We start from the raw sequence: 22,652 nt of genomic DNA, 5'->3' as shown, positions 1-22,652 counted from the left end.
TCAAATTTCATTCATCAGTAGCTACAGCACAGGATGAACATGAAGAACATGGGCATTAGCTTTATTAATTTTTAAGAGTGCTATATATCAATATATCTCTGTGGGCTCAGAGAGTAATGGTACACAAGTGGGTAAAACCCCACAGAACTGACCACAGGTTTGAGCCTAATGCTAGAAGAGACAATACCAGAAATCTACAACAGAGAGAGAGAGATAAAACCCAACACTACCCAGAAAAACTAAAAATTGATCTGATCACATGTTGCACCAGCCTGTTCTAATTCACAGGACATTTCTAGAGATAAGCTCTGCACAAAAAAAAGTTTTAGAAAAACTAAAAAGTCTGGATATAAGGGGAGCGAGACACTAGTAGGAAAAAACAGGAAGTGGACACTCCAAAGAATTCTGCCTTAAAGCACACAGAACCTAGCAGCAGCATACAAAATTAGTTTAGAGAAAAATAAAATAAATAAATTGTGCAAACAGGGCATATCTGCCATCTTTTTAGGAAAGTATCTTCCTTTCAAGTTGTTGTTTTGACTATCCTTGTATCTTAAACTATTGCCTTTGTTTCCTCCATCTACTCCCCTAGCAAAGGCTTTTTCTTGTAACTTTTCCAATTCTTGAGAATCTACAGTGGTTGAAACTCTCCCTTGAGCCCTGATTCACTGGTCATAAAATTATGTCTAACTGCCCTTTGAATATGCCTGAGCAGGTATGACTCTCCCTTATCCACAATAATAGCCCATACAAAAATGTAATTAATCAATTCTAAATCTGAATTTCGCTCCTACTTGTATTATGAAATAACTTGTTTTAGTAAAAGTCCATCTTCTACCTCATCACCTTGACATCTTTCTCCAGGACTTTTGTAAAAGCTTTAGGATAGCAAGCTACCTTAACACATTCTCTTTACAGTAAACCCAAGTAGATAGGAATAGGCAAATTAGATTTCCTTTGCCAATACTGTACCTGTATCAGAAGTTCTCTCATTCTCTGTTGATTTCACAGCAAAAATTCCACTACACCCTTCGACACACAAATTTAACTGTAGCTTTTTTGCTCTATTTTTGTCCTCTGAAATTCTAAATCATAATAATCTTCTATCCCCTCATGCTTTATCATCTGTATCGCCTCATTCTTTTTTTACTGCATTTCATAGTCATCTGCCCTTCTTAGCAACCTTTCACTCTGTTACTCTTTTTCTAGCTTCCATGTACTCCTAGGTACTTATATGGCATGTGGAAAACAATGTGGAACATAATTATTCCAGTTATGCACGAAGAGAGAAATCTGCACTGCCACCTTTCCCATTTTAAGTGCTACTCCAATTGGCATGTATTTCAAAGTGTTCTTACAGTGAAAACAACGTAAGCACAGCACTAGTTTCAGCAAAACAGCATTTCTGGAAAATGCCTTTTGGATCTGGTTCTAAAATCTATTTCTGCTGGCAGCTGCTTCTTCAGTTTCTCATTTCTAATCTAGAGTGCACGATTGCAAACTTCCACTTCTTGGTATTCAAGAAAAGAGAATTGTTACAGCTCACTTTTCATCTGCAACACAAGATTCACAGTCACCTGTTCTCCTCTGTGCTTCCCTAAGCTTACATTAATTTCTGCATTACATTGCAAATTGCCTTTTTATTTTGAACTCCCCAAAAATCCAGTCATCTTACTCATAGAGCTGCCTTGTCTTCCTCACCTGTCATTCCACTATCTTTCATTTCTACCCTCAGCTGTCACACCAGCACCTTAAATAATTTCATTTTTTGTTGTGCTTCTGCTTCAGTCTGCAGGCACTGAAGGCAGTATTTGGCAAGAGCTTTCACACAGTAAAACTGGAAAAAAACCAACACAATTTTTACTCAAAGGAACTGCAGTTACTAAAGGCATTTAATATGTTTTTAAAGATCTTTTCTATGTGATCACAGCCATTGCTGCACATGAGATAAAAAGCTTGTAATGTTTCAGCCATAAACTGTAACTCTGGACCCCCTTCATATTTGCCCTGAAGTAATTCCTAATAATGTCTCCAACTTCCAGCCCCTAAGTGATGAAAAATCCTGTAATACTGCGTCTCCAGATCAGACTCATAAATTTATTGGAATCACACTGGCCATTTTTTAGCTATTATAGAGGTTTTTGGTTTGGGGTTTTTTTTGTGCTATGGAGAAAAACAAAGGATACATTCAGGATTGCAGTTCAACTACATAAAGTAATGCTCACTAAAACATAATAAACAACATTACTCTCTCAATGTCTATCATTCCCACAATTAAATGCATACTTATCCTCTTTGTGGAGTTGAAAAAACCTTACGTTAAATAAATACAGTTGATGAATTTCAATAAAAAGATTACAGCATCTCTGATTCTGTTCTCTCAGGATTATCTTCAGACCAATAGCTTCTTAAAACTATATCATATTTATTCAGAACAAAAATATTTAAAAGAAAACACATTTTAAAATTAAGAAATGTCTTACACAAACACCTACTCTACATTCAATTATCCAGAAAGACTGGCAAGTCTAAAATACTTCTGGTCTTTTCATTGGTGCCAATTCTCCTACTGAAAGTCAGACACATTCCTGCACTGAGGGTACCCTATAGAGAAATTCAAGGTTTTTGATGCCTCATCTTTTGAGCCAGGTCATAGTACTCTCTTTTCCTTCTTGCTAGTGAAGTGAAAGTTCAGCTTGATTCCTGAAGTATTTCAGTATTGTCATCCATGTCTAGTATACACAGTGATGACAACTTCTATGGGAAAAACCTTTTATGGCATACAACCACATTTTCATTAAGAGAGGAAGAAAAATATGCTGCAAAAGCATAATTAAAACACATTACATAATCATGTTTGAGAAGCAGGATCCTAACTCCACACTTCCACGTCTAAATTAAGCTATATTTTTTCATCCAAGGTTTTACTGATAATACAAATTCACACTATTTGTGTGTGCCTGTGACCTTAATACTACCTTAATCACATTTTTTGGAGGCTTCTATCAAATTGATGAGTATATTCTCTCAAAAATTTCCTTTTCTGACTCAGAATCTAAAGAGAACGTAAAGAACAATGCAGAAGATAAGGGGAGGGGGGGAGGACAGGACGGAGCAGGGGGAAGGAACAACCACAAAAAGCAGCCTTCAAAGTAACAACTGAGAACAGCAGTTCAAAAATCTACAGAAAAGACACCGAACAGAAGGTCTCACTATATAACCAATATGGTTTTTTGCACTGATACAAAGGTCTCCGTATTTGTAGCTTGTATGCACACTTCAACAGAAAGGTAAAATGCAATGATTCATACAGCAGTAACTCTTTATCATAACACTAGAATTTCAGCTTTCTCAAACCAGAAAAACCTAAACAAGGCATGCCTTACTGTATTATTTGAAAGGGACCAGACAGAGCTCTTAAACACATAACGTTCAGAAGAAAATTGTAGAAGAAACATACAGGTATGAAGTCCCCTTTACAACTAGGCAAATTCTCACCACTGGTTCGATTTGCTCACACACTCCGTAACAACTTCAGCAAAATTCTCTCAGATGTAGAAAGGCTGTTAGGATTCTGTAAGAATCATCACAAACTTGAAATTCTGCCCAGAAACTGTCACCTACTATACCGTGAATAGGAAACAAAAATGAGATTTCATGTAACATACTAATCTAACATTTAGTAGCCACAGAGACAATCCTGTGCCCTCACACACCCTAATGCAGCTTCACCTTTCCTTGCACTGAATAGAAGCATAGAATCATAGAATCATTTAGGTTGGAAAACACCTTTAAGATCATCAAGTCCAACCATTAACCTAGAATTACTTTGATCCCATGGTGATCGTCTTCACCTCACTAAACTGGCAGAAAACAACCACCACCAGAAAAACAGATTCTTCTCTGCAAAGAATTAAAGGAGAAGGGAGAAAAGAAAATAGGGGCAGAAAATGGGAAACCTGTCAGTGGCAACAAGCCACTAGATCTGTTTAACTGATTATTAACATGCTAGATTACCAGAAAATTAACCTTTGCAGTACAACATTATAGCTGACTTTAAACAGAAGATAGCTGACTTTAAACAGAAGCTCAATATTTAACTCTTTAACATGCTTAGAAAATTTATTAGACAATAATATCAACCCAATCTCAGCATATAAGCCTTAGGTTCTCAAAAGCATTTAGGCATCCACTCCTACTAACTTCAATAACAGGGAACCTAAACACATTTGCAGAGCTTTAGATACTAATTGCTGCTAAATGTATAGATGCTATTTTGAGAAGAAAAACTGAAAACCTTAAAACACATTGGTAAATGGCTTACATGTATTGGGTGTGCAGGTAAAGCATATTAAAATGATATAAACTACAAGTAGATCAACCTCTCATTCATAAAACACACACACACTTCTGTAGCTAAAAATAATAGCCAAATTAGAGTTGATGCAGACTCACCAAAAAGATAGCACTAATAAAATCAAATCTCAGCTGTATCATTAATAGAACAATCCAATGACATACTAAAATGATATTCAAATGCATTTGACTGGAAAAAGAAGAAAAAAGGTTGCCCTTTTCTTGTTTCCTCTCATTACTTTTATTACAGTAACTTACTGATGCCATGCAATTCATGATGAATGAATTCAATTAGTAAAAAGATTTTTAAAAGTAATAAAAACAGGATTTGTAATATTAAGAACAATATTTATAGCTCCAAATGTCCAATTTAAAAGCCTTCCTGACATTTATAAATTAGTTAAGAAAACAAACTTTTTATTGCAAAGAAACAGAAAAGGATTGTTTCAAAAGGTATGAAATGTAAGACAATCTAAAGCATCACTAAAGTAGCTGATATAGCTGAGTAAGAACAGTCTCCTGCACAGGTGTTGGCATGTTCTGACTAAGCTCCTAACCACAGCTTTGGCACACACAGCCTGTTTCACTGCCACTGAGGCTTTCTGCTCATACAGATTATCAGAGGGTGGCTAGAAGCTTACTGTGTGTGTATCCTGATGAAAATGGAAATAAACTATGCACAGATTGTAAAGAGCTCCTTGCTATGATTCTTAGACCAAAAAACAGTTAACTTAGCACCAAGGTTAAGAATATAGGCAAGTACATTAGTTTGGTTGTGTTCTTAGAAAGAATACAGGAGTCACAGAATACAACACAGGGTGTATCCAATTAATTTAAATCTGTTCCAAATATTGTAAGCCTTCCCCTGTCATTCTTTTTATGTTTACGCAGTTTCTAAAATACTTAATAAGTACATAATAGGCTGTCTTCCATTAAAATAAAACAAAACTCTATAAATAAACAATAGTGCCAGCAAAGCCCTTTCAGCTCCTCTTCATTGTTATTTCCAAAACTATTTTAGCCTGTGTAGATTTTTGAGATCAAAGGAAGTCTACTTGTTCAAAGCTTTGGTGGCAGGCAAAAATTGGCCATGAACTATTAGTTTGCAAAGCGGAAGAGAAGCTGGAGACACAATATCAAACAGGGAAGTTTAGTCAACAACAGAGGACAGGAGCAGCAGAAGAAAAAGCTGCCAAAGCCTCATATCCTGGAACTCAGGAGAACACCTCTTTCAAATTACTACTGTGTTTGGACAAAACCAATCATTTAACAACTGACTGTATATCAAAAATTCCAAGTACAATACACTCAAAATGAGGATTCCCCCCCCACCGCCCCCAAAAGGATAATCTTTAAAAGTAAAGATATTAAATAGGAGCTATCTATCTTCATCACTATTTTTCTTATTTGTAATAATGCAAAGCCAAGGACAATATCTTTGCATTAACCAATCCTGTGATCTATGCTGAAACACATAATTGAGGTTTTTTCCTTAACTATTACATTAATACAGATGTGTGCTGCTCTTTCTGATTATCTGCTGGGTCCAAGCCAGGGCATGTACACCAGATAGCATAGCCACAATTTTTGCATGAAGTGTGAAGAAGGCTTGTGAATTTCTTTACTATTACGAACACCCTTTTACAGACATTTTCTTAGGCTATGGGCATGAAAAATGTATATATAAAACAGATCAGACCAACATCACAGCCACATGCATTGTTCCTAAATTAGCTACAAGACCTAAGTATTCTAAACAAAATTAAAAAAAAAAAAAATCAGTATACATCAGAAATGTGGAAATACAGTGTACACAAAGAATTCTCACATTAGCAAATACCACTGGCACACAACTAAATTTTTTAAAAACACCGTGTATAGTGATTTTTTTTTATTATTGTTTATTTGTTCTTTTACTTTTTAACCTATAAAAATTTGTGGAAATTGCTCTTAACAGATTTAAATCACAGCAAACAATCTCAGTTTTTGCTGTATTGCTTCCAGAGAACAATTTCTTTACAGGTGCTACAGAAACACCAGGTAGGTTTGCTTTCTACCACGAGTGAAGCATTCCTGCAAAAATAAAAGCAGCTTCAGATGTGTAGTAAATTAAATATCCGATTGGCTGATCTGCTTTGGATGATTTACAATATATAGCACATTGTCTCAACTGTATATACACAAGATGATAAACACTTGTAAACATAAATGCAGGAAAATGTTACAAAGTGTACAAGAGACATAAACTGAAACCATCCACTGAGTAATACGGTAATATTGCAATCACTTCAGCATGTGTTGGCCTGCGTTTTGAGTAGCAGAATCCTATACTAGACTTTCAAACTTATGTAAATAACTTCTTAATTCAGCACTTTAGTTGAAAGAATTTAAGGGTATTTACAAAGGAAGTAGAAATAGTAAAGAGAAGGGTAGCTGTTAGGGAGAAGGAGGACTGAAATGAAAAAGGAAAAAAAGCATTCTTTTAGATGGGATGGAGACCACTTGAGAACAAAAAAATACATTGTGCTTTTTCCCCAAAGACAAAGTTCTGAGAGGTCATGGCCAAACTCTGCAGTAAGACATCAGACTGCACTAATATAAAAACAAATATTTTTGCAATATAATATGAAAACATTCTTAATGTGTCCACAAAGGCATTTCCTGTTGTAGAGTGTTTTACGCAAGTGGTTTCATTTAGCAGCAGCAGATTTGATCTACCTTTATTGTTTAAACATCACTCTGAAATTATTTCTGTTCCACTGGCATAAAAAAGCCTCACCTGTATATACATCACTATGGGTTAGTTTCCAGCAGAAATCCTTCACCAAGGAACCTTTCCTCAAGAAAGCAAACCCCTTACTTGACACGAGTGAAGATGTTACCATTTGACAATTGTTCAGTGATCTGTATAAAATAAGCTGGTGTTAAGGACAAAGAAGTATGAATGGGGGTGGAGGGCAGCAACCTCAAAGGATCTCAGACAACACAGAAAGACCAACAATAGCTTCTCTCCATCCCAGTCATGTTTCTCCTGAAGACCGAGGAGATTATAAATTTTCAGTACTCTGTCAGAACTCAGTCTCCCTGCTGACAGGGATTTCACTTTGTTTATTGCATGTAAGAGAAGATAAGATCAACAAATCCATGATTATACAACAACTAGTTTTAATCATGATCAAACATGTCAGGCCTAGATTTGAACTGGAAATCCAGTTATGAAAAGTCCTGTGACCCATTAACATTATCTTCATAGTATGTGACACTCCAATGAAAAATAATTAAATTTTCTGGAGGAAAGAGTCTGATTAATTCATAAACTGTTTGGAATACAGCCTTCACATTTTATTTCATTTCACTGTATTCAAACAAAAACAATTAAGACTTTACTTTCTACTCCCAGAAGTACTGTTTGAATATACAAGACAAACAACCCTGAACATGATGAGCAGTGTAAGTTCCTGCCAGAGTACTTACAGTATGTCAGAGAGATTCGTTACCATGAAAACTAAATGCTAATGTTGAATTTCATTTTCCTTAAAGTGATGTTTACATATGCAAAGGCTTTGTTTAAATATTGGAAAAAATGATTGAAACACCAAAATCCGTAACTTAGTATAGAATAGTTAATTTAAAATATAAATACCACAGTTAGTAAGCACCTGAGCCCTTCCTTCCAGATTTTAGGGGTCTCAGTGTTTATTTCACATTTCAATCACATTTCAGTAATTTGAAAGGGATCCAGTTTTATGCATGAATAAATTAAGCTCAACTACATTAAAATGGAAAAACAAAAAACAATTAGTATTGTTAACTTTGGCCTCATTCAATCTACTTTTTTTGTGTAAGTATATCATGCAGTAATTCACATATTGCCATTCCTTTTAACCACATCCCTCAATACCAATGTAAGTTAACTGCTGAATTTTATATTGCAAATGTTCTTCTGGAAGAATATTTCTTTAAAAATATAGTGGTGATTATTCCCCTAGTTCAAATACATTTACCATTCTGAACATTTTGACTTGCAATTGTATATCAATTAAAATTAAATAATTAACTTTTTATACGTATTTTATCAGTGCCCCAAAATACCAAACCGGATCATTGCTTTGTTGTATTCAAAACTAAAACTATATATATAGGGTTCCAAAATTATTACACAGCTCTTCCCACCTCTTGCACTATAAAATTTTTATTATGAAACTGACCTTAACTAACAGAAGGATTATAATTGGAAACAAGACTTCTGTGGAATTTAGTTTTTTCCCCTCACACACACACAAAAAAAAATCCCTTCTTAAAAACAATCGACATTTTATAACTATAATGAACTTGGCATCGCTAACATCGTAACCAAGGTATCCGAGCAAAAGTGCACTGCTGTGTGTCTTGTGCAATGCATCCTAATGATACTTAGTGATTTCTCTTTCCTTTAAAAGAATAGACACCTTGGCAAAAGCTAAACATTCAAAAGAGCATTACAATTGCACGGTTACTGAGAGAAGCTGTACTGGCAGAATCCCATTTGGTGGTATTTCACCTGAGCATGTTTCAAAATGTGCTGTAAGCACTATATACATTTGTTAGTGAAGGAACAAGCACAATGAACCATCCTCCTCCTTGACCCCTCCAAAATTCCCAAATTATTTCCAAGAGAAATTTTAGGGTCTTGACACTTTTAATTAAAGGGAAAACAAAGCATTATTCCAGAGTTAATTACCCAATTATGGCCTCAAATGCCAAGCAATGCTGACATCACAGATAGTGGTACAAGCATCATTCCACCACCTGCTCTGGGTGCTTTGTATGGTGGCTCGTGTTCTGTTGTCAAGTTCCCTCTTAAATCATGCAAAGTCAATTCTTACCAAAGTGAGTGAAGGAAAGCACTGAAGGAACTCCTGTGGGATAAAGGAAACCCTTATGCACCACACAGTTCCCAACTCTCCCCATTTGACAGGACTGTTCATCCTGAGGAAGATAGCAACGGCAACAGCTATCAATAAAAATAAAGAAAACCGAAACATTATAAAGTCTTTATATTTTTTATATTTATATAAATAATTTATATTTTTTTACATTTTCTCATTAAGATTCAAAGGCTTTTTCTTAAATTAAATATAATTTCAGTAGGTCCCCCTTCCAGGAAATCAAAGCATCTGCATATAAAAAATTAGCAATTTTATTATCAGCAGTTTTTGCAAATGATTATAGCAAGAGTGAGATTCACAGTCTCACAGAAGACAGGCTATTATTGGAAAATCTGTCACTATTTACACTCATCTACAGAAAGAAATATATGAATATGCAAAGCATATCTACAATTAGAATTACGATCAAATGCATCTAACTTTCCAACATTCTTCCATATTTGTTTTCAGTCTCAGGGGCCTGTTATTTTATTATTCTTAGCAGCATGTAATGACTCAAAATACGCAGTGTTCTTTAGGCACACAGAAACCCTTTGCATGCTGTGCAAGGTAATTTTATCAAGGACTAATGGCTTCAGATATCAAACAATCTATTTCTAGAAATGCACAGCTTTGTGTGTCTTGATTTAACAAAGCTGCAATGATGGATGGAAAGTTATATCTATGTTGTCTTTTATAAATTTTTCTTACAGAGGTATGAATATTTTTTTATATACAGCCTTATTTGTAGCTAACATTCTTAAATATTTTCTTATTTTCTCCATGTAGGTCTGTCATTTAAGAACACGTTTAGGCAAAGCCTAAAACTAAAGCCATCATCACATCATCTATTACATACAGAATATCATACACAAATTAAAACAAAAGCATGGATTTAGTCTAAAAAGAAGTCTTTTCTTTTTACCATTTTCAAGCCTATAGTAGTTTTTAAAAAAAATATTGCCTAACAAAATATGTAATTCTTTTAAATTAAATTGCATCGAAATCAACTAAAGAATACTTTTTAGCTTACGTTCAGATAATCTTCGATCATATTAACATTTGAGTCACAGAACATTAATTCCATAAGTTGCCATCATAAAGAGGCATCACATTCTAAACATACATATTCTTTGCTGCTTAAGACCCACTATCACTGCAAGTAACGCCAGCTCCCACTGCGTATCTGATGACAGTCCCACTGGACAAGAAGCTGCGCATGCTGTACTTGTTCTAAAGCTACAGTCATGCTCATCAGTTCACAAATACACATTTGCTGTCTGGCACATCTTCTGAATGCTTTCCCACCTGCAGGCACTAATGTGAGTCCTTCCTCTTTCCCCAGGCATTAAGTCTAATGGGAATTATAAAAACTTATTTTGATATTGCTATTCTTTAACAGAAAGTTAGAAGTGGCCTGCTATTTTAGGGCAAGGCAGAAAGTTTCTTCCCTTAAGTATAATTTTGGGGGGAAAATCAAACTAATAATGACAGCTAGACAGCTAAAGAGATCCTCTGCTTGTCAGTCAGTACATCCCCTTTCCCAAGGAGATGCTGCACCTATGTTATTGCTCAGAAAAATCTGTCTATCCTATTCCAGTAACACAAATTAGCTCAGTTGGTTAGAACATGGTGCTAATAACGCCAAGTTCACAGGTTCAATCCCTGCTCACTGCAGGGGGGTTGGGCTTGATGATCTCTCAAGGTCCCTTCCAACCCAAAGCATTCTATGATTCTATGATTCTATGAAATGCCCTAGGCAGTCTATTCCAGTGCTTCACTATATTTACTACGACAAATTTTGTTTAATATGTAATCTGAATCTTTCGTATCGGATTTCTACTTCATTACTTCTTGTTCTAACAGGTTGTTTTGTTGGGGTTTTTTGTTTGGTTGGTTTTTTAAACAGATTTCTTTTGGATTTTAAGGATGTATCCCTTAGTGTTCTTCTCTGTAGACCACACAATTTCACTTTTCACCTTTTCTTTAACAGTTTTGTTTCATAGCCTTCTAATCATTCTTATTGCTCTATTGTAGACGCTCCACTTGTCTCCTGAAGAGCTGTGATCAAACTGAACACAATACTGCAGCCAAAGCTACATGCCAACTGAACAATGCAAGAATATTCCACATCCTCCATACAATATTCCTGGTTTACACTGCAATATTGCATTCAGCTGTTCTGCAATACCAAGTCATTGTTGGCTCACGCTAAGCTTGTTTTATACAAAAAACCCCAGAGCCTATTCTAAATAAAAGCTATTTGATCAACTGTTTCTTATCTTCTCGATCTGCATTTGTACATTTGATCATTTCTTAAAGGTAGAGTTTTGTACCTTTTCTTACATTGCATGTTGTTTCTTTAGATCAATTCTCCAATAGGTCAAATTTTGACTTGTACTCCTCTCCTCAATTGCGCTTGCAGTTCCACGCCCACCAAACCCAGTCCACTTGGTCTGCAGGTTTAGGCAGCATATTTTCTGTTCCATTTTAACAGATCATTAATGACAACATATCCCGGCAAAAGTCTATTCAATATATCTGCAAATTTCCAATCTGTCTTCCATTAATTTAGGAAAGTTTCCATCAGGACAGATTTCCACAGCTGCTAATAGGAATGATCTGTGAGACAGTATCCAAAGCCTTATTAAAAATGTAAGAGCTCTTATATCTTAAGAATAAGACAAAGTTACAACATTTACTGCTCCCTCTTCTATCCATGAGTCCTCTTATCCTGTTACAGATGCAGCTTAGGCTTTATTAAAGCATTTTTTCCTTGCAAATCCATTTTCACTGTTACTTCTTTCCCTGGTTTCTTCCAGATGTTCAGTAAAATTTCATTTATTCATTCAAGTTTCTTTGGGAATTTAAGTTACACTGTCTAGCCTATAATTTCTTAGCTTTTACTTTTTATCTCATTTGAAATACAGACATTGTATTTTCTTTTCCCTTCTCTAGACTGCAGTCTTATATCTTTGTAACTGGTATTAATTTTCTTAGCTATCTGTCTGGAGTTTTACTATACCAGTGAAGGACTGTAGAAATAAGCATTCCCAGTATTATCTGTCAGTCATCTTCTCCCTACTGAACAGCAAATCAGTGCTTTCTTAGTTACTTATTAAAAACACAAAATGATTGCCTATTTCATTTACGACCCTTCCTAACTATTCTGGGACCTCATCTTTCCAATTCTCTCCTAACATGCCTGTGCTCATTTATAGTCAAGCTCAATAATCTGATTAAGTCATCATTTGGGTTTAGTTTTCCTTCTGTTTGAGAGCACAGAACCAGTATTTCTAAACTTTGTACACTTCCTTACACAGAACTGACGAGAAACTTGGGTTTCATACATGTATCCATGTGATATTTTGACCCAAAGTCTTATTAATTACAAAAGCTATTGTATTTGTATGATCATTGGATTTTACTTTTGTATTTTTTTAATATACTATTGGCCATAATTTCAAAATCTGTTCCACAGAAACAGATGAGTCGACTCCAGTAATAGTCAATGTACCTTTTGATAAAGTTTTACACCAAACAGAACTTCAGAAAATGAAATTGCACTGTAATACTTTATAAACGGAAATAGAATTTACCAAACATAAAGAAGCTGCAATCACCCTGCTAATAACTAATAAAAGCAATCAAACATAAAAGGTACTCTGTGAGGAACCTGAGAGAATAAAAATACAAAAATAGGAAAACTGTATTTCAACAGAATAACGAAAATGACATTATCAAAGGTTCTCTACAATTTTAATGACCTGTGAGTGCATTTTAATTAATTTAAATGTTTAAAGCAGTACTCCATGCACATTCTTAATCTAGGAATATTTATGCTATTGATACTGGCTTATTAAGAGCTAGATATGTAAACAGTTTAGCCTAATTGCCTGTTACTGTATAGTTTAATTGAGTCTTGTAACAAAGATTTTAAAATCAGGAGCATACATTCTCTCATAAAAATTCCAGCTGCTTTTTCACTGTTTCAGTGATAAACTTCATATCAAAGGGACCTTAGGTTTTAAATTACATGTCAGCTTTTACAGAATATTACAATAACACAATATATGTCTGTCCTTGAAGTAAATGTTCTAGCTCAGCTATGAGTCATATTTGCATCTACTTAAAAGTAAGCACAGGCATTTGTTAGATCACTATTTAGCTACAAGACACAGAAAAGATTTTAAATAATTTTCATCACCATAGTTCATTCCTATGTAACTGTACAGTTAATACAAACATTTATAATTTTGTCTCAAGGATACAATTTCATATTTGCTTTTTACTGAATGTGATGTAATCCAAATGCCTAAATTTTTAAATTGGATAAACCGGTCACTCTGAAGTTTTGTAAGCTTTAAACGTTCACTTACTTTTACTGAAAAGAGCTAAACTATATTTGACAGTGAATTTTACCTGGATTTCCTGTACTTTATAATCTTTTTCTCTATTTTGTCTTAAATGCACTATTTGAACACATGATTTTTAATTGCCTTTATTTCTCCTATACTCCATGGAACTGACCAATTTATGCTCTGACTCTTACTACCTCTGTGGTATAGAGAACTTAAATGAAGGCTAGTCTTAATCTGAATACGCATAAGTCAATTTTATGCACTCCCCCCAGAAAAAAAACCCAAAACATTTAAAGTGTTATTTTTGTTATTGTGAAATAGAACAAGACTATTATTTATGGTACACTTCAATAAAGACATTGCCATGTTGAATCACTGTAAGAAAGAATGTAAGTCACATAAGACAGGGCAGAATTTAAAAGATCTTTTGATATAGGTCGAAGGAGATAAGGCACCACACAGAAGTTTGATTCCAAATACCACATAAAATGATCTAAGGAAGGCAAGGCACTCATTTATACCTAATTCTTCTGGAACAAATACTCAGACAACTAAACTGTTGAGTAAGAATGCACTATTTAAAAAAAATAGATTAGAACTGTAGTTCAGTAAGTGTGCACTACAGGACAGAGTACTGTGAGTACCGTTATTTTAAACACAATTTTAACTCACCCCTTCACCCTCTACAGACTCATCATTCCCTCTGCCATTTATTTCTAACAGCCTAAAAAATAAGACAATTCACATGTGGTATCTAAGGTAGCATCCTTTATTAGAGGAAAGGAAATATTAAGAAATAACAGATCCAGGAAATTTGAAGTGAAAAAAAGGTATCGTTCCATTGTTGAAAAAGATGTTAGTCTCACACCTGAAGTTTTAGATTATTGCTTAGCCATGGTAAAATCTAGTACATTCAAACATGCCCATATTTTCTCATGTCTTATTTCTGGAGCTACTCCAGTTTTCTAATCCATTGATTAAATAAAGACATCAGGACCTCTGGTAGGACTCATTTGGGAAACATAAGATCAGCAGAAACACAGATGCTTGCCAGAAGCAGCCAACTAACAGTGCTCATGAATTTCAAAGAACAAGAAAGAGACAGACAGGCATACTACCTGTGTAGAGTTTATATATTCTGGGGGTGAAACGTAACTCCACTGAAGTTTACTATAAAAATCCTGATGACTTCAGTAGAAACAGGAACAAAAAAATAAGATTTCATAAGCCAAGAAATAATCCTGTTCACAAGTCAAAATGAAAAGAAGAGATACCTGTAAGACTCTAAGATGGAAGTTTCTAACCACTGAATGAAGAACAGGGAAAGTGGAGATGGACTGACTGGCAGGTGCCCCAGTAATACTCAGATACTAATAGGTGGGGAGACAGTACAGAGAATTATATCCAGTATGTGGTGAGAAGTGTTTCAGAAAGCAACAGAACATAGATTTATTTTCCTTTTTTTATTTGGAGGTTCAGGAGAATGACAGAGATGAAAACAGAATGCAAACGGTATGTTTGTCAGGAGAGGTCCACTGCCAGTGTCAGACAGAAGAAATGCCCTTGCAAAAACAGATAGGAACATACAAAAAATAAATCACCATGGACATATTCTTGTGAAGACAGGGAAAGGAAAGACTGAAGATGATTCTGACTACATGAACATAAACTAAAGCTTTTTTTCCTTCTCAAAAAAACACAGTTTAAACTCTAACTGTAGTTCTCAAACAAAAATAGGCCAGTGACAGTTTTAAGAGCTTAAGAAATTTCAGATATTAGAATGTTTATGGTGATTTGGAAAAATAAAAAGCACTGTTATATAGTCCCAAAATGCAACCTCAATAAATTAATCAAGTAGAATAAAGTAGTGTAAAGAAAATAAATTCCTTTCAACAATTAAAAAAAAATTCAATCAGGAATTAAATTTGATTTTGCACAACTGTCCTGGTTTCAGCTGGGATAGAGTTAATTTTCTTCCTAGTAGCTGGCATAGTGCTGTGTTTTGGATTTAGTAGGAGAATAAGGTCGGTAACACACTAATGTTTTAGTTGTTGCTAAGTAGTGCTTACACTAGTCAAGGGCTTGTCAGCTTCCCATGCTCTGCCAGGTGCACAAGAAACTGGGAGGGGGCACAGCCAGGATAGTTGATCCAAACTGACCAAAGAGCTATTCCATACCATATGATGTCATGCTCAGTATATAAACTGGGGGGAGTTGGCTGGGGAGCAGTGATCACTGGTTGGGGACTGGCTGGGTGTCGGTCAGTGGGTGATGAGCAGTTGCATCACTTACGTTTTTTTTTTTCCCCCTGGGTCTTGTTTCTCTCTCGTTCTCCTTTTCATTACAATTTTTATTACTATTATTATTTCATTTCAATTATTAAACTGTGCTTATCTCAACCCACGAGTTTTCTTACTTTTGCCCTTCCGATTCTCTCCCCCATCCCACTGGGGGGGAGGGTGAGCGAGTGGCTGTGTGGTGCTTGGTTGCTGACTGGGGCTAAACCACGACACAAACTGAAACAGCAACACACCTTTGGTATACTCAAGTTTAGCAGCTTTCATTGACTAGTAAGAAATCACCAATTTATTGCCCTTAGTCTCCCAGATGTTATACCTTTTAGACCCAGTAGAAACAGACAGGTTGAAATGCTTGAAAAGTTTGCAAGCACTACATAATAGGTCAGGATTTCTCCAGTTACAAAAGAAACATAACAGAGCAACAAGTGTGCATAGCCAGTGCTCCTCCTCTGCAGGGTGATTACATCACACCCTCAAAAAGTAGCTTGCTAGCTTCAAGTAATCAAAGTTCCTGTTATTCCCTGGAAAACTAGTTGCAACAGAAACTCATTAAAAATAAAAAACCCCTGTTACCTACCTGTCCTATTTACTTTTACTATGCATTTGTCACTCCATGACAGACTTCTTTCAGTCAGTTGGACAAGTCTTTTTCACCGCAGCTTAGTAGAAGTTTAAAGTGTACTTTGGATTAGATACTGAGCAACTGCAAAGAATGCTGCATACCTCTGGATATCTCTTGCCTATCTTCTCTGCATCTTTGAGTGGGTCATATGAAGAGCTTTCAGCGTCAAGAATTTTTTGCTGCCTGGCTTCCTGAAGAGCTTTCTGGGTGGGACCTTCCAACCCTCTCTTCCTTTGACATTCATTGCCTAAGATAAAACCAACAAAAATATCATCAGAATGCATTTTTTACTTACTCTTCTGGAAGACCCCCCTTTACTTAATATTAGCTAGACATGTGAAATTCTGAAAGAAACACCACTTTAAATAAAAAGATATTCAGGTTACTGTGCCATCCATGTAAAGATTTCCAAGACTACATATAACTCTGCTCCACAAACTATTTTGGTGTGATCTATTTCAGCTTACCTAATGGTACCCTAGATTTTGCCCCGAAAATGCAGCAATGATTTTGAATCTTGCAGTAAAGGAGAGAGTCACAGTAAAATGGATGCAATTCTTCATTTCCCTCAGAGCCAAAACAAATATCATCTCACCGCATCCCATCCAGTATCTACCACCAATGCATTATCATGATTCACAGGCTGCATTCTCTTCTGCCTCCCTGCACTTTCTCCCAACCCAACTTTCAGACAAGGAATTGCTTATGAATAGGTAACTCGAAGAAATCCTAAGCAGGTAGCATAGCTGTAAATCATCAGAATAGGCTGAAAGGAATATGAGGAACAGTACAGCACAGGCGGACTATTGTACAATGCATCTGTCGTGACCTGGCAGAAAGGATACTATTCTCTGACAGTCTTTGTGTTGGCAGCTCACACATATCCAAATACAGTCCCTTCTAATCCCTGTATCTGGTTGCAATGCTCTGTAGTATGTACATGGGTCTACAGAAAAAGAATGGAATACTGAATTCCAACAGGATTCAGGCACTGATATCACTCCAGTTCTTTGAAAAAAAATCTCACATTGAAAAACACATTATACAGCTAAAATCCAGACTGAAACAAATGTATTTCACACTATGCATTTCTAAATACTTGCTGCTCTTGTGGAATAGTTTTATTAAGACCCTGACACCAAAATGCAAACTTTCTGACTTAAAGGGGAAAAAAACCACCCCCTCCACTCTTGAGGCAAAAAAGCAGATCAAGCAAACACAAAACCTTCCTATATACCCAACCTGAGAAAAACCATAACTAATAAAAAGAACTGTGCCTGGTCTAACAAAATGTCTGTATTCTCACTGCTTTAGAAGTTAAAGGTACTGTCACAGATATCCTGAATAATAACTTTCTCTGAGTAACGATATACTGCAAAATTGGTTTATATGTGAAACACTTTCTATTCACTCAGTAACTGCTACCCACTAGCATGTTGTTCATGGAGCATTTGGTTTGTTGGTGCTTTTGAAATACACATACTTATAAAACAACAGAGTTATGACAGTTGAAGGGCTTAAAAAGTCAGTAACCGTTAAAAAAAAAAGAAAGAAAAAAGTCTAAAGAATGGTTGCGATTGCACTAACATGTCAACAGCTTGTGTTTACAGATTTTCTATTCTGATTGCATTGTAGATGGAATGGGGACAACCAGGCTTAAGTACTTTAATTGGTGCACTTTAAATTTCTTTTTGCATGACCTTCTAACAGCAATTACATGAGATCAAGAAAAGGAAAAGCACAGTTAACAGGCTTAGCAATGAGTTAATTCAACCATGAGTAAAGAAACTCATTGGGTTCAACTTTTGAATATAATTGGGTAATAAATAAGCAGCTGTTGTTTTTAGAAAATACAAGAAATGTAGTGAGCAAGTAACAGTTTTATAACATGTTTTTAGAACCAGCTGTTATAGCAGCATTCACTTAGGTTTATAAGCAAGCCACAATCAACACTGCTTAATTCCTTCAGGCAAAAGTGGTCTTTTTTCAGAGCACCACTTAACACTGTGTCTTGATCCATAAGTAAAGGTGCAAGCACTCTGTTAATATACACCAGTAACCTAAATAAAAAGTCAGTTATTTCTCTTTGATAATTAGATCCCTCTATGTATGATCTTGCTGTCACATGGGGGAGAACCAAATTTAAAACAAAACCAGTTTATAATGCAAATCTTCTTACACAAAACATCCAATCCTTTTTAAAAATAATCTGAACTCAAAATACAACTTTCCTTTTCAGAGCTGGCTTCTAAGTGAGCATAGCAGGGACAGAGAAACAGTCTACAAGATGACCGAGTCCTAATACTGTTAACTAGTTCCTCTCCAACTATTAAATGTCTTTCATATCAACTTTAAACAAGCAAGGTAAGTAAATAGGAAATAAAAACTTAAACTTCTAATAATTTTTAAGACATCTGAAGAAAACTTTATCTTGAAGGATTTGTGTACAAAGCACTGTTTGCAAAGCTAAATAGCAGTCTGGCAGTGGGACAGTAAAAAACCCTAGTAAATAAATAACATGCTCTATATTGCAGATGCTATCCTCTTCAACTGTTTGAAATGCATCAGGCTGGAAGCTCCTACATCAAATGCCTAAGTAATAAGTCCAGAATAGTTGCCCTAAAATTAACATTAATTACTGTTAATTTTTTTTTCTACCTAGCCGCCAGATACAAATTTACAATGCAGACTCATTGTGAATACTATGAAGCTTCCCTTTGCTCTTCATTATGCACTATATGACACCCTCAAAAAAAACCCCAAACAAAAAACAAACCCACAACAGATTGGATGTGCAGGACCTCATTGCCACTATTCAAAACCTCAAACACTTCTGCAAACCCAAAACTAATTAGAAAGAAGTTTTTTACAATGAGGGTGGTGAAGCACTGGAACAGGTTGCCCAGAGAGGTGATAGAGGCCCCATCCCTGGCAACGTTCAAGGTCAGGTTGGATGGGGCTCTGAGCAACCTGATCTGGTTAAAGCTGTCCCTGCTCACTGCAGGGGGGTTGGGCTAGATGACCTCTAAAGGTCCCTTCCAACCCAAAGCAACCTATGATTCTATGATTAAAAGCCACTCTCAGTGCCCTCTAGCCAAAGCCAGCATTCCAGGTGTTCTCCAGTCAAGTCAAGTAGTGGGACAGAAGCAGCATCAGGGAGCAGTGATGGGCCATCTCCTGCTGCCGGGAAGAGCCATTCTCATTCCTTCATGCTCTGCACTGCAGTGAAAGCAGACAGCTGACCAGAAAAGGCATCTTACCTTGGCAAATGATAGCTTGCCAATCTGAATGTTCAATATCTTATAATTACAATGTACCAATGTACTAATGCATAAAAGTCAGCCCTGAAGAGACTGTGACCAAAAAAAAAAATGCAGCTGTAGGTCTCCTTACAGCAGAGATTTCTAAGTGCAACAGCACTGGTTCCTTCCAAACTAAGAACTTAAATTTAGAGAAAAATGCAGCAAACATTTCTCTGGTATCTACACACTGCTTGCTTCTTGAGGTTTCAATTATACTGTCTCATGAATAAAAATTTAAGCAGCAAGAAAACATGACCATCTTTCAAGAGGCAGCAGAAAGAATCTGAACAAGAGACAGTATCACCCACTGAGACATGAGTATGACCTACAGAGGGCAATAAAATTACGTAGTATTAGAGGACAAAGCACTGGAAAGAAATTACTGAAATACTGCTTAATTTATGATACACAGGGTATGAAGCAAATTAAGGCTTGTACAAGCACGTGCGTAGCTGATGAGCTTAATAATTGGTGTTGGAGACTAAGTGATTTGTTTTCTTTTTTTTAAATTATTATTTATAAAGTGCTCCCCTGCTTGTCACTTTTTGGTATTATAAATTGCTCTCAAGATTTTTGGAGAATAAACAAGTACTGTGAACAGCCAGAGAGTGGTTTTTAGAATCACTCAAATAACAAATGAAAGTATGTGAAGTACAAAAAATAGACAGATGGGACATCTATACTGTAAAACTGCATGGGGAAGAACCCACACTATATATCCTCAAGCCAGAGTAAATGAAGAGTTGAATGCTGTATGCCCTAAACTAACATAAAATAAAAAGCCTGTTCTCTACCTCCTTATCTGAGGTGGGATGAAAATGAGCACCGTGCTCTGTAGTGCAGCAGAGGTTTATAATTTTAGTTATAACAAGATTCAAAGACTACAGCAGAGCATACCCAGTACATACAGCCACAGAAAGATATTTTGGAGGCCTGAAATGTGCCTTGCTGAGGAGTACGATACTAATTCATACAAAAAAGGCATCAGAATCCAAAACCAGCAAGATACCATGAACACTGAAGAGGCTTGCTGCCACTACTTCAGTATTCTACTGTATTTAACACATCTGAAGTCTATATTTACAGAAGTTATTAGTTTAGTAGCTATTTGCTTGTATACAGAATTAAAATTATAGCTTAGTTTATACTGGTAAGACTACAGAACCCTTCCAGGTTCTTCTAGAAATGAAAGCAGCTATGTTCTTAACTAAACAGTAGTTCAGAAAAGTAGTAGGGTGTGCTCCAAGGGACTCCTCAGCTATGGAAGCCTCCCACTGCTGCACGGAAACCAAGACCTGAGCTAGTATGAGGGCACCTTTCAGATAATTAGATCTTAGTCCAGTGCTCATAGCAATTCACAACAATTTAGGAGACCAGCTGCTTCAACCTACATTAGCTAAAATTTGAAGGAAAAATTTAAACCAAATGTGTTATGCTCATAAAAGGCAGGCAGTGGCAAAAATCTGGACAGTAGTTGAAATGTCTGCATTAATAGTAAATAAACCATCTTATTAGTCAAGGAAATGCTTGCTATCCTCTTCACTCAACTACAAATCCAAAAAGAAACAAAAAAGTGTATGTGGCTATTATTCTTCTCAGCCTTGTCTTTTCTGCAGTAATTTTATATAATGGAGTAAATCCATGAATGTGGGAACTAATGAAGCTTGACTGTCAAAGGCTGGGGTAACTCAGTGGCTTTTTACCTGGTGTATATTACCAGTGACAAAGGAAGTTTAGGCCTTTAACACACTGGGAAAAAAAAAAAAAACACAAAAGAAACAGATATAAAAAATGTCCTGATTGCAACAAATGCTTCACCTGGAAGTTATAGAATATTTGATACCTGGTTACCTAAGTGGCTGAGAAATTTGGGGTTCTCTAATGTCAAATGAATGGCAATCTCTGATTGGAGTTCTGCTCATGACTTAAGGCAGGTACAACATCCCCTGCTCATGTGAATACTCTGTTGTTAAAGAAGGCAGAGCTCACTGTTTCCCTTTTTCATCACCTCATCTATTTTCAAGAGTCTTTTAGAAATCTGGTTTATTTGAGACTTATCTCATTGTCAAATGTAGCTGAAATTGGAAAATAGGTTCAAAATTATTAGTGAGAGGGATGCTCACAAAGAATGTGATAGCATGGGCTTCATTTACTTCGGAAACAAGAAGTGCTAGGTTTTTTTCTGATGGAGTTAGAAAAATAATTTAATAATTATGCATTTATTCAAAACACCAGGGAAGTAGTGTAGTACCATACAGATAAAGATATTATTCTAGCAGGCATTATATAACCTTAGCAACCTCCTGTAAAAATGGGACATGCTGAAATAAGAGGCTGGATTTCATAACACCAGTATTTTCAAAATGTTTCCAGACCACCATATACACCTTCTTATAGTGAGTTGAAAAAGGACACTCGTGTGAAAAAAAAGTATTAGTGGATAAAATAAAATCAGACATGAAGTAGATTTCTAGGACAAAGTCCTTCCATAGCTACTCACATATTCCATATTGCCATCAGCAGTCTCACTGTCCTTAGTGGATACATTTTAGAATAAATATTCAAATGATAAAGTTGCTGCTCTATCACCAAGACAGTTGATAAAATATTTATAGTGCAAGTATTTTTTATTTACTGTTACATCAGATTTTGAAATGCATCACAACAAAAAACCCATAACCAGTCTTGAGCTTGGTGATGGGAATATTTTACCTTTTGTCACAGCACGTCCACACTCTAAATTTTGTAATGTGGCTTGCAAACCTGTAACCTAATTTTAAAAAGACGAGAGAACAAGAAGAAAC

General features: G+C 35.8%; 1 protein-coding gene across 1 annotated transcript in view; it reads right to left on the bottom strand.

Moving 5' to 3' along the window:
• SPAG16 (sperm associated antigen 16) overlaps positions 1-22,652 on the bottom strand; it is a 432,336-nt gene that overhangs the window by 380,965 nt on the left and 28,719 nt on the right. The window contains 2 exon segments of the mRNA XM_075710523.1: positions 16,648-16,793; positions 22,561-22,618. Of these exon segments, the coding sequence (XP_075566638.1) occupies positions 16,648-16,793; positions 22,561-22,618 (204 nt within the window).

Source organism: Pelecanus crispus, chromosome 5, assembly GCF_030463565.1.
Source record: "Pelecanus crispus isolate bPelCri1 chromosome 5, bPelCri1.pri, whole genome shotgun sequence".
In the NCBI taxonomy this organism is placed as follows: Eukaryota; Metazoa; Chordata; class Aves; order Pelecaniformes; family Pelecanidae; genus Pelecanus; species Pelecanus crispus.
The sequence above is the reverse complement of the archived record's forward strand: the minus strand, read 5'-3'. Positions and strand labels throughout refer to the sequence as shown.